The sequence below is a fragment of the Emydura macquarii genome, unplaced genomic scaffold, assembly GCF_026122565.2.
Source record: "Emydura macquarii macquarii isolate MOO-44397 ecotype Brisbane River unplaced genomic scaffold, CSIRO-AGI_Emac_v2 contig_1043, whole genome shotgun sequence".
Lineage (NCBI taxonomy): Eukaryota > Metazoa > Chordata > Testudines > Chelidae > Emydura > Emydura macquarii.
The window spans coordinates 12,564,871-12,578,511 of record NW_027131180.1 but is presented as its reverse complement, the minus strand read 5'-3'; the positions used below and the strand labels follow the sequence as shown (position 1 = coordinate 12,578,511).

The 13,641-nt window shown below is 44.0% G+C and overlaps 1 protein-coding gene across 1 annotated transcript in view; it reads right to left on the bottom strand.

The window, feature by feature from the left end:
* Positions 1-13,641, bottom strand: part of USP9X (ubiquitin specific peptidase 9 X-linked) — a 255,793-nt gene that overhangs the window by 89,342 nt on the left and 152,810 nt on the right. The window contains exons 20-23 of the mRNA XM_067545137.1: positions 13,016-13,165; positions 12,777-12,897; positions 12,151-12,281; positions 11,564-11,842 (exon numbers count right to left, since the gene is read on the bottom strand). Coding sequence (XP_067401238.1) covers positions 11,564-11,842; positions 12,151-12,281; positions 12,777-12,897; positions 13,016-13,165 — 681 coding nt within the window. The remainder of the gene's footprint in view (positions 1-11,563; positions 11,843-12,150; positions 12,282-12,776; positions 12,898-13,015; positions 13,166-13,641) is intronic.

Here is a 13,641-nt window from a genome sequence, read left to right as displayed (position 1 = left end):
AAGATGAGTCTGGGCACCCCTCACTGGGAGGTAGGAAAAATAGCACAGAAAACCTGGATTCTTCTCTTGATACTAAATCTAAACAATGATTTGTAAAATGTATGGAGAAAACACAATGTGACTGTTTTGGAAATCTCTTGTAGAAAAGGAGAAAAAACTGCACCAAAGACTGCCTTGTGACCACAAGGTTTTCAAGATCCACTAAAGTCTGGTATGGTACTAGGAAAACTGCTGTGGTCATGAGAGTCCCTCTAGCCCCAAGCGGCCGGGCTTGGTCTTGGCAGAGCTTGGGCTTTCTGCATTGGGCCCCAGCAAGTCTAATGCCAGCCCTGCTGAAGCCCAAGCTCCTGTGGCATGGGGTTGAGTAACAATTTTCGTTGGCAGAAGGGAGTTCTCAAATTAAGTTTGAGAACCACTGCTCTATTATATGGTCTCTGTTGGCTCTGGCAAATCATTTCCACTACATTTACAACATCCTGGATCATGTCCTGAAACATGAAGACGTTGACTTCAGCTATTTCTAGTATGGAATCTATGTATTCCAGTTGTCTGTTGGAATATATTGGGACTTTGGATAGCTTATAAACCTTGTAACCGCTACACATTAATAGTGGCATGGACTGATCCTTGAATCCCTCCCAAAGTGGTGTTCTTGATCAGCCAATCATCCAGGTAGGGGAACACACAAACTCCTAATTTGTGCAAATGCATGATTAAACTAATCAAAGCCAAATCAAACACCAAAGACAAAATATAAATTAGTAGTGCTGTTTCTCCATTATAAGTATGAGATACATTCTGTGACTGAGATGTCTCCTGACACACACAAGCATCTGCCAGGTCAAGAACACAGTGCTAATTGTCTTCCTTCAGAAGAAGGACAATACCATCCTGAATAAGACCTTTTTCTTTGAAGAAATATCAATTTGAAATCCAGAATGGTCCATGGTCATCATGTCTTTTCAGGCTTTAGCAGATACCTGGAATAAAACCTCTTCTTCCTCTTGGTGACACGGACTTGATGGCATTCCAAGATGTAAGCAGAGGCCTTGATTGAAAGCTAACAGAGGCATCAAAAGTTGTCTCAGTAGCTGACTGAGTAATGGCCAGTCCCATTTATGTGCTGAACACAATGTTCTGAAGGAAGTGATACTTCACTTAATAAGGAGTCATCAAACCAAAATGACACACCAATGTTAAATCCTCAGAAGGCTCAAGACAAAGTAATGGGAAACGAAATAAGTATAGAAGTGTTGCTATTGTACCTATCCATCTGCCAGACCTGTAACTAAGCAGACAGTATCACACAATCTCAGCACCCTGTGTGGGGACTCTGGTGTTTTATACTTCGTGGTTGAAATGTCTGAAACAAATTAGAGCCTCTAATGGAAGCTAAGAAAGAGTTTAGGTACTTCTTTCTTGATCTGAATGCCATTTCAGCAGACAGCCTCTCTTCTCCCAGGGACAGATTATGGTTATCTGTCAGACATATTATGATCACACTTCATACATTTAAAACTGATGAGTTGTTTGTCCCAGACGAGTATAGGGAAGAACCCCAAACCCACACAAAGAATGGCTGGCAGAGTCAAGTAACAAGAAACCAAAAAAATTCCTCCAAAGTACTGCTCCATATCAAGAGACAGAGCCTTGAAACACTAAAGATACTGTGTGTTGGCAGGCTGAAGCTTCAAAATGTGTAGGGTGCTCTGCAGTAAAGCAGCACAGGTGTACCAAAGACCCAAAAGCAAATGGCACAGTGCTAATGGACTGAAACCCCCCCAAAAGTGTTAAACACCAAAAGAAAAGAGCCTGATAAAGATGTTGCCCACTCCCAAGAAAGAAACAAAAAAAGCCCCCATGTGTCCAATACACTAATTAAAGTAGCCCTGTGAACTGATGAAAAAAAACACATGAATTACTTAAAGTTCTTTTTAAAGGACTAATGGGAAAGAACAATTACTTAACCTTACAATAAATGTGCTTCTTTGAAATGTGTTGTCCACATGGATTTCAGTCTTGGCATACATACACTCCATGCATGGGAGATCAGATTTTTCTCCCCAGCAGCATCCATTAGGGCAGCAACAGCACCTGATGTCATAAATGGCAGAGTGGACCCAACCACCTCTCTGTTCCTTTATCAATATTGAATCCCAGAGGAACAGGACTACACAGAAGGAGGGTGGGTCATAGAATCCATGTGGACAACACATTTTGAAGAATAGTTACTGTAAATTAAACACTCAAAGTAATTGTGCATGTGGATTGCACTTGGTACATAACAAGCCGCTATACATTTGCTTAGAGATGGGAAATAAGAGTCCTACTTAAACAATGACTGCAAGACAACCACACCCAACCAGGAATCCTATCTGGAAGCCACTGTTAAAGAACAGTGTCTTGTAAAGGTGTGGACCAAGCTCCACATAGCTGTCCTACAGATTTCAGAAATAGGAAAATCTTCAAACAGACAGCAGAGCCTGCGTAAGCCCTAGTAGAATAAGCTTTACTACAGGTAGGTGAATCTAATCTGGCTAACTCATAACATGTCCTTATTCAGTTGAAGACTAACAAGTTCAGAGAGGATACTGCCTGACACATCTCTCTGCAAAGGCCATAAAGTTTAGGTGTGTTCCTGTAAGTGTAAGAAAATAGTGCCCTTACTACATCAGCTGTGTGGCATTTAGCTTTCTCTGAGGTCAAGTGAGGCTTGGAGAAAAACTGGGATATGAATAAACAGTTTCACACAAAATCATTTAACAACTTTAGGCAGGAATTTGGAAGGAAACCTAAGAGTAACCCTGTCCTAAAACATTGTGCTCCTGCATTCATAAATCATAAAATCAAAGGGACCATTGTATTCATCCACCATAACTTTTAGTAAGTTGTTCCAATGGTTATTTACCTTCACTGTTAAAAATTAGTGCCTTATTTCTAGTCTGAATTTGTCTAGTTTCAACTTCCAGTCAGTGGATCCTGCTACACACCTTTGTCTGTTAGACTGAAAAGCCCATTATGCAATATTTGTTCTCCATGTAGGTAATTACAGACTGTGATCACGTCATTCCTTAACCCTACCTTCCCCACACTAAAGAGATTGAGTTCCTTGAATCTTTCACTACAAGCATATTTTTTAATCCTTTAACCATTCTCAGGTCTCTTTTTCTGAACCCTCTTCAATTTAACAACAGTCTTCTTGAATTGTGGGCAACTGAACCAGATCGCATTCCAGCAGTGGTGCCACCAGAGCCAAATTCAAATGTAATGATGCAGGCTCTGAATGTAAAATATGACTTCTGTTTGCAAAACCAAGTCGGGTAGAACAGGTCGTGTGACTGAAGGATGAGTTGATAGGCTCACCAGATATGAGTACCAGAATTGTCTGGGCTAAGATGGGGCTACCATGCTCAGATGATGAATCTAGGTTTCAAAGCCTGATCTCCAGTCCAAGCCAACTTCAAAGCATTGTTTATACACCTAATTTTAGAGCACCAGTGTCACCCCCGCTGACCCAAATCTCTTAATTTAGACTGGGAGGCTCTCTCCCGCTCAGTCCAAAACACTGTGTAGATATACCCTTACAGTCCACTCATGTCTGTCTGAGAATTATCTGCTGACTCAATTTGCCAAGGCATTTAGCAAACCCAGAACCACTAGTATGATTTGATGACAAATACTCTACCACCGAGACAAATGACCTCTTCGCAGAGCAGAGATTAATCTTATCTTGACTTAATACATGGCTATGATGTTGTCCATTATCCCTTGGATAAAAAGAGTAGAAATGCTGTGCATGACAGATGTATGGCTCTCGGCTCCAAGACATTTATGTGAAGTTGGGCTTCCTGGGGTGACCACATACTGTTGTGTCTTCAAGTGGTTGAGATGAGCTCCCCATCTGAATGCAGCACATCAGTCACCAGTGTCTTGGTAGGCAGTGATGCAGCAAAAGGTACTCCACATGTGAAGTGGGTTCTTCCACCAAATTAATGGGAGGACTGGAAGGGACCTCCAGGAACACTGAATCTTATCTCCTGCTATTGCAGGCAACCCAGTCATACAATCCCATACATAAACGCATTGAGTGCCATCTTAAAATTAGTTAGGTTTCTTGCCAACACTACTCCTATAGGAAGTCTATTCCAGTACCTCACTCTGACGGTTAGAAAAAAAATGGTTACCTATCTTTTGTAATGGCTGTTCTTTGAGATGTGTTGCTCATATCCATTCCAAGATCCACCCTGCCTACCCCTTGGTCGAAGCCAGCTGGCAAGAAAGAACCAAAGAGGCAGCAGGTCGGCAGGGCACTTTATAGAACACCATAGTGGCACAACTCCAGGGAGCGCCCCTAAGACAACCCAACAGGTACTGTTAGGAGAAAAAACTTCCAGCAACTGTGCATGTGTCATGTACACGCATACTTGGAATGAACATGAGCAACACAACATGAAGAACAGTAGTTACAAAAGGTAGGTAACCTTTTTTTCTTCAAGTGCTTGTGCATGTCGATTCCATGCAGGTGATTCCCAAACTGACCACAGGAGGAGGAGTCAGAGCTCACAGCATTACTGATTGAAGCACTGCTCTGCCAAATGCTGCATCGACCCTGGCTTGTTGGGTGATGGCATAACATGAGGTGAATGTGTGGATTGATGACCATGTTACAGCCCTGCAGATCTTTTGTGTAGGAACATGCACAAGGAATGCTGCCAAAGGAGACCTGTGCCCTTGTGCAGTGCGCTGTCAGTGCTAGGGCTGGCACCTTTCCCAGGTCCTAATGCAGGATGTGATCCACAATGAAATCCTCTGGGATGACACTGGGAGAACTTTCATCCTGTCTGATACTGTGACAGAGTTGATTTGATTTACGGAATGGTCTTGTCCTGTCGATGTAGAATGCCAGTGCACGCCTAACATCTAGGGAATGGAGGCTTCGTTTCCTGCTATTGGCATGTGGTTTAGGGAACAACACTGGGAGGAAGATGTCGAGGAGGACCTCTCTAACTGGCTCTGAGCATATCAACTTCATGAAGCTTGAAGCTTCCATGCTGTGAGGTGGAGGGATGCTGGAGGCGGCCGTGGTCCTAGGTGATTAGGTCCCGCACCAATGGAAGGGTGACTGGGATGGTCACTGACTGTTCCAGCAATATTGCCTACCAGTGCTTTTGAGGTCAAGCTGGAGCTATCAGAATGATCGATGCTCTTTCCCTCTTGACCTTGGGTAAGACCCTATATACAAGTGGGAAGGGTGGGAGTGCATAGAGCAGGTATCCTGCCCATGGCATGAGGAATGTGTCCGCTATTCATCGAGGGCTGATTCAGGAATGAGCAGAACTGCTGATATTTCCTATTTAGCCTTGTTGTGAACAGATCTGCCTGGGGAATTCCCTACCGTTCGAAAATGCTGTCCATGATGTCCAGTTGAATGGACCACTCACGGTTGCAGGAGGACCTGTTGAGATGGTCCGCCAGCTCGTTTTGGGCTCCCAGGAGGTAAGACGACTCTAGGTGCATAGAGTGAGCTATGTGGAACTCCCACAATTTGAAGGCTTTGTGGCACAGGGAAGAGGAGTCTGTTTACATAAAACATTGCCATTATGTTGTCTGTCATGACTGATAGGCATCTTCCTTTCAGTTGGGACTGGAATGTTTGGCAGGCTAGGCGCACTGCCTTGAGCTCCCTGACAGTGATGTGAAGTGACAGCTCTGATTGGGACCACAGACTCTGAGGGTCCCTAAATGGGCTCCCCAACACAACTCTGACGCATCCATGACCAGAATCATCCAGACCACAGCCCTTGAAAAAGGTATGCCTGCGCATACTGATTGTGGATGGAGCCACCACAGAAAGGACTTGATAATCCCAAGGGGCAGTGAAACTATCTTGTCCAAGCTGTCCCTGTTTGGGCAATATATTGATACCAACCAAGCCTGGAGAGCTCTGAGCCAAAGCCTTGCATGTTGCACCATGTAAGTGCAGGCAGCCATGTGACCGAGCAACTTTAAATCATTCTGCCTCATTAAGGTAGGGAAGCACCTGAGATCCTTTATGACAGAGCACATATTGTGGAAGCAAGACTCTGGTATACAGTCTGGATACAATCCAAGGTAGCTCCTATAAATTCTATCCTCTGGGTGGGGGATAGGGTCAACTTGGGGATGTTCAGCAGTAGTCAGAATCAGGGACATGTGGGCCTCTACTTGGTCCTCGGAGCAGCCCTTGACTAGCCAGTTGTCTAGGTATGGGAACACCTGAACCCTGTGTTGCCACACAAAGGCAGTCACAACTGCCATGCACTTGGAGAAGACCCAGGGGGCTGCTGACAGCCCAAAGGGGAAGACTAAAAATTGATGATGGGTATGGTTTACTACAAATCTGAGGAACTGTCTGTGGGACAGGATTATTGCTATATGAAGTAAGCAGTTTTTAAGCCGAGAATGGCGTACCAATCCCCCGGATCCAGGAAGGGAATGATGGTGGTCAAAGATACAATGCAAAATTTCAGCTTCTTCATGAATCTGTTGAGGTTTCGCAGGCCAAGGATGGGCCTGAGGCCCCCCCTTGTCCTTTGGGATTAGGAAATAATGGGAGTACAACCCTTTTCCCCCTAACTCCTGAGGAACTTCCTCTACTGCTCCTGTGATCAGGAGTGCTTGCAACTCTGGTATAAGAAGTTGTTCATGAGAGGGGTCGCTGAAGAGGGATAGGAGTAGGGGGCGGGAAGGAGCAAAACTGGAGAGAACATCCCAGATGTACCATACATAGTACCCATCTGTCCTAGGTTATATGGGTCCATGTCTGATAGAAGTGAGATACCGTATTTCCCCATGTATAAGACGCACCTTTTTTCGAAAAATTTGGGGTCTAAAAACTGGGTGCGTCTTATACAGTGGTACTTACCGGTGATGTACCGTAATACATTTATTTTCAAATTTCGGGCCCCAAAATTAAGGTGCGTCTTATACATGGGAGCATCTTATACATGGGGAAATACGGTAGTTAGAAAAATGGGGATAAGGATCTGGAACCTGACCTGGTATGTTGCCATTGGGTGCATCCTCAAAATGATTGTTTAGACTCAGAGGGCCATCTTGCTGATCTCCAGTCTTGGTTGGAAGGGGGCTGAGGCTTTCTGTTGTTCCTGTCTGGTCCCTGTGGCGTAGAACTGCGAGGGCAACTGGGCCTTAAAGTGTCTCCTCTGTGGAGCGGGTGTATGTAGGCCCCATGATTTTAGCGTTGCCCTAGAATCTTTAATGCTGTGGAGCTTGGAGTCTGTTAGCTCTGAGAATAGAACCAAACTTTCAAAGGGCAAGTCCTGAAATGTCAGTTGGACCTCTGGAGAGAGGCCCAACACCTGCAGTCATGAGCTTCTTTAAATGGCGATCACTGAGGACATTGTCCTTGTGGCTGAATCTGACACATCCAGGGCAGCCTGCAGTGTGGTCCTTGCTACTGCCTTGTACCCCGTATGAATGCTACGAACTCTGTCGTGAAGTTGGCTGGGAGCAGATCCTTGAACTTTAATATGGTGTCCCATGAAATGAAGTTATAATGGCTCAATTGCTTGTTGGCTTGTGATATGAAGCTGGAGTCCCCCCAGTGGAACAGACCTTCCTACCAAAGAGGTCTAGTTTCTTTGAATCCTTGGACTTGGGGAAAGGACCCTGCTGTCCCTGACTTTCTCTCTCATTCACAGCCGATAGTACCAATGACTGGCTGTGGATGGGTAAAAAGATACTCAAGACCTTTAGAAGGGGCAAAATATTTTCTATCACCTTAGCTGGGGGGAGAGGGAGGGATAGAAGCAGGTGTTTGCCAGAGTTTTAGTGGTGGTCTGTATGGTTTTTATTAGGGGTAGCGCCACTCTTGAGGGGCCTTCTGGTGCTAGAATGTCCACCATGCGGTCCATTGACTCCCATCACCTCCTTTGCCTGGAGCCCCACGTTCTGGGTCACCCTCCATGGCAATTCCTGATGGACCCTATTGTCCATGGAGGGTGGGACTATTTATGTTCCTGCCACTGCCTCGTCTGGTGATGAAGACAAACATGCCTTGGCCAGTGTCTGATACGCCTGACCATCGGGATCGCAGGAATCTCCCTGCATGGAGATGTCGTGTTTGATGACGGGGTCATTCCGATGCCAATCCCCACTTCTCTCTCCAATTCTGCCTCAGTGCCATGGGGTGACCATTGATCTCTGGGCAGTGGGGGGGGGAGCCCGTCCTTCCAAGGCTAGGGACTAAGGATCACCTGAGAAGGTCCCTTGGGCATGGTAATATACCCACGGTGTCCAAAAAAGGGCCACTACACAGGCATCTGCCACTTCACTGGTCAGGGTCCCATAAGAAGGATGTGTCCCATGTCCTGTCCATGCTAGCGCCTTTTTGACTGGTGCTGGTTGCGCCAGGAGGTGTACAATTCAGCCTCTGAAGATCTCAAGTCCGAGTGTGATGACCACGGCTGTGCTGACTGGGACGGTGCTGGAGAGCAGTGCTGTGGAGAAGGTGAACGGTGCCGCATCATAGTCTATTTGCCTCTAGACGGTACTGCACTCTTCTGTGGTGCCAGAAGTCTTACCACTAGTCTCTTTCCAATCTGGCAGAAGCCTGCTGTACCGTCATGGCCATAAGGTCTCCAGCTGCCTCAAAGGTGTCCAGAGTGAAAGGAGGAGCCAACTCTTCCACCAGATTCTCCCTTGCAGGGGAGTCCATGGTCACTGGACTTGATGCATCCTTCTGCAGGCCCAGAGCTGATGGTGCCGCTTTCCAAGGGGATGGGTGCCATGCATTCCTGTCCGGTATGCGCACCATTATAGTCTTATAGTCTCTTGTTGCTGACCTCACCATGGGAGAGCATCCCCTATCAATTTTCTTGTGCCTTTGTGTGGCACTGGTGAGTGGGAGCAGTGCCAATTGACTCCAGTGCCAGTGAGAGGCAGTGCCGGGAGTCTCTGGGTGCTAAGCTCTTTCTCAGTGCCACCGGTTCCCTAACTGATGGAGATGCACTCTGCACCGAGGTGCTAGGTCCAACTGGTCTGCTGGTTGGGGGCACAGAGCTGCCTTCATGAGGAAGTGCTTCAGCCTGACCCTCCTCTCCTTCTTGGTCCTGGGGCAGAAACCTTTGCAAATCCTACCCCAGCCTGTCTGGTGGGATTCGCCCAGGCACTTCAAACAGGACTCATGGGGCCACCCTTAGGCACAGACTTATGGCAGATTGAGGCATGCCCTGACTCTTCGGGGAGGGGGAGAAAAAAGGGGGGAAGGATCCCCAGCTGAAACATAACTAACCATTAATAACCAATTACTACACTAATCTAACTATTTACAGGTATCTACAGTCAAGACATTAGGGGAACGCTTGCCAAAGCGAGAGAGAAGAGTAACTCCAATGACTGTCACAGGCAGGAAGAAGGAACTGAAGAGTGATGGGTCGACAAGGCCCTTTATATAGCACCATAGTGGAGCTACTCCAGAGGGCACCTAAGATGACCTGACAGGTACCTCTAAGGGAAAAACCTTCAGATGACGGTGCACTCTAAGAACAACTTTTCCCCCCCCTAATTTCTAGCCTAAATGTACTCCTGGCCAGTTTATACTCATTTGTTCCTGTGCTAACATTGTCCTTTGGTTTAAATAGTGCTTCTCACTTCTTTGGTGTTTATCCTTGATGTATTTATAGAGCACAATCATATCCCCTCTCAGCCTTTGTTTTACTAGGCTAAACTAGCCAACCTCTTTTAGTCTCCCTTGGTAAGATTAGCCCTTCATTCCCTTGATGATCCTAGTAGCCCTTCTTCTGAACCTATCCCAGTTTGAATTAGTCTTTCTTGGACATGTATGACCAGAATTGTACACAATATTCCAAATGAGGTCTTTCCAATGCCTTGAATTATTATCCCCCTTGGAGTAGCTCCACTATTAATTCCGTTCCCATTAATTCCCTATCACTACTGGAAATACCTCAGCTGATACATTCTAGGACCACACTTGCCATTTTCAAGGCTGCATCACATTGGTGGCTTATGGTAATCCTGTGATAGTATACTACACTGAGGTCTTTCTCCTCTGCTGTTATTTCCAACTGAATGAAAAGGATATTGCAGCAGGAACTAATTGATCTTCCATCTGCTAGAGATGTTCTTCCTTGCTGTCATGCTCTTGCTGATTCAAGTATTTTGTAGGGCAGGTGGAACCAAACTCTAGAGCAGTGGGCCCCAATTTTCATGTGGTTCCACCCACCCCCCATTACTGCACAGGTAACTCAACAAGGTAGCATGTACTGAAGGCAGAGATAGGAGCTGAACTGGGGATGGGGAGGAGCTGGTGCAAGGGGCGGGGCAGAGCTGAGCTGGGGCCAGGTGCTGCTCCCTCCCACCCCCCCACTCGGGGCTAGTCCGGGCCCCACCACACACCCCACTGAACATTTCTCCATGCCCTCCTAGAGGGGTATGCACCACAGTTTGGGGACCTCTGCTCTAGAGCAATGGTTCTCAACTAAGGGTATGCAGAGATCTTCCGGGGTACATCAACTCATGTCTTTGCATAGTTTTACAACAGGATACATAAAAAGCACTAGCAAAGTCAGTACAAACTAAAATTTCATACTGACAATGACTTGTTTATACTGGTCTATATGCCATTAAGTACAATATTTATATGCCAATGGATTTATTTTATATGGTAAAAATGAGAAAGTAAGCAATTTTTCAGTAAAAGTGTGCTGCAACACTTCTGTATTTTTGTGTCTGATTTTGTAAGCAAATAGTTTAAGTGAGGTGAAACTTGGGAGTAACACAAGACAAATCAGACTCCGGAAAGGGATACAGTAATCTGGAAAGGTTGAGAGCCACTGCCCTAACATATATAAATTCTTTTTTGTTTACCAATGGGCATAGATACAAACAAAAACAACTATATTAACTACATTAATTGTATTAAACTACTATTAACCAGCCTAACAAGAGATCAGAGTATGCAGGGTAAGCAGAGACAGGGGGCGCAGTCTTGCTGCCACAAATGAAAGAAGGAACTCAGGGATGGTTGAGCCTACTGTGACCTTTATGCCCTCAAGTGAGGTGTGCGAGGACATAAAGGTGCAGGCATGGCCCCACTGGGCACATCTTGCCAGAAGAATCTGATCTTGCATGCATGGGATGTATATGCACCAAGAGTGGAATCTATGTGGACAGTGACTTGAACTCACAAATATACATAAATGAAGGGTCAGAGCAGCAAATCTCTACTGAGACAAGCTGTAACAGTAGTGGAAATGCTGTTCTTACTGGAATTCTTGTTACTTTTAGAGTCAGAAAGGAACTGAACTTGCAACAATGGAGGTGCTAGGAATTGGTGAGGCACACAAACTTTTACTATCTCAGACATTAAAAATGAGAACTCCAAGTTCTTGATATGCTTGAAATACATCAAAGACAGAAAAGTAAGTGAAAGTGGTATTATAGCAAGAAGACAGCTTTGCAGAATTGAAAATTACTGCATATTACTATTTCTATAAAAGACTGACTTTTTTAAAAACAAAACCAAAAAAAAGAGGTACATTACCGGTGAGATTGGGCTTGTGCCCTCTACGACTGGCTGACATGCTTCTGCCACAGCCCGAACATGGCCAAAGCCAATTGCTGTTAGCAACAATTTGGCTATTTTTAGAGCATTAAGGTAGGCACCCCTTCGAGTTTCCATATCTGCATTTGGCAGGAAGTTATTTCTCGTCAGCATGCTCAATACAAGAGGCAAACCACCACTTTTTAAGAAATTGTATTGGAAGTCACTGGCATCTTCTCCCAGAGGTGCACTGGCAGGCATTAACAAGGCATAGACTACCTGCAGGCAGAAAATAAATCTCATTAGCAACACATATGATACACTTGCTCTAAACACATGCCGAAAAACATAACTACACTGGCGTACATTTCATGCAATGCTTTGATATTTCTCCCCATGCACCCCGCCAATAGTTCTACACTTTGCTGCTCTGATAGGCATTTTGGATCTTTTTAATTTTACGCCAGAATTTGATCCTGCTCTTCAACTCCACCATAGAAAATGTAACCTTAATTCCAAAAAGAATTGTAAAATGTAGTAAAAAGTTGTTTTTTTGTTTTTTTTTTTTAAAGAAATACATTACAAACCTCTGTTAGATATAGCACTTGTGAGGCAGAAGGGCCAAAGAAAAGAGAGTCAAGGGATGGACTAAGGCTGCTTTCACCAAGTTTTGCATGGTCTAAGCAAATAGCTCTTAGTTTCTCTACTGTAGTGTTATCTGCAATAAAAACACAACCGCTAAACATTACTGTCATAGTTACCTGAAAACAGTCATTGAAATCTCCAATTAATAATTAATTCCCACTAACTTGAGAACCTTCAAAGGACATCATACAAGAAAAAAAAGCACGAATTGTAACTTATATACAAATTCAGATTCTGCAATTTGTGTTATATTTATTACTGATGGCACTCAGAAACTCCTCCTATACAATAGGAAGTGTTGCTAAACAGTTTCAATTTTAACATATTTCCCTATTTCCAAAGATAAACAGGCACTGACATCTAGAAAGCTCATTTTAAAATATTTTACTTTATATGATGGACAAGATATAGCAATACAAGAAATAAATGAATGTACAATCATGACTACCATACACTAAATTAGTAGGAGGAAGGATTTCATGATACATAAATCACTTCCAGAAAATGGATGAGATATAACCTCAAAATATAACCTCAAGATATAAAGAGATTAAAATTATATTCTTACCTGGTGGCATAAGTTTCATAAGGACACGTGCTCCATCTCTAAGAGGTGGCATATTTAGGCTACTGCCTAAGTCTGCAACTTGCCAAAGAAATGAGATGTATCTAGGATGCAGTGACATGATCTAAAACAAAAAATAAAACTTGTCATGATATTTCAGCAACTGAAACAATTTATGCTGATATTTACTATTTTGTCATTTTTTTGCAGTATAAGATTTCTGGATCAATATATATACTTACCACTCCAGGCAAACAGCTTTCAACTTCTGGGTTTGGACCATCACTGTAGTGATTGCCATGGTTTCCAGGAGAACCAGTTGAAGAGTCAGAAGAGCTATCAGGGCTTGAAGGCATATTGGAACTTATTTGTGTAAGCTTGGCTGTAATTAGCTGAAAAATAAATTCACAGAAGATTAATACTTTTTTAAAAAAGTATCACATATGAAAACTATAAACTTTAGAACTTCTTGTACTAAATGAGCTACTAATACAATATTTCACTAAGTCAGAATGAATAATTTCAAATAACGTATGCAATATTGTTGAAGCCATGCTTGTCTCGGAATATTAGAGACACAATATCTGTTGCTTCTTCTGTTGGTGAGAGAGACAAGCTTTTGAGCTTACACAGAGCTATTCTTCAGGTCTGGAAAATTAACTCAAGACCTTCTGGTCTACTCTGCACTGATCAGGCCTCAACTGGAGTATTGCGTCCAGTTCTGGGTGCCACATTTCAGGAAAGATGTGGATAAATTGGATAAAGTCCAGAGAAGAGCAACAAAAATGATTAAAGGTCTAGAAAACATGACCTTGAGGGAAGATTGAAAAAATTGGGTTTGTTTAGAGAAGACAGAGGGGACATAACA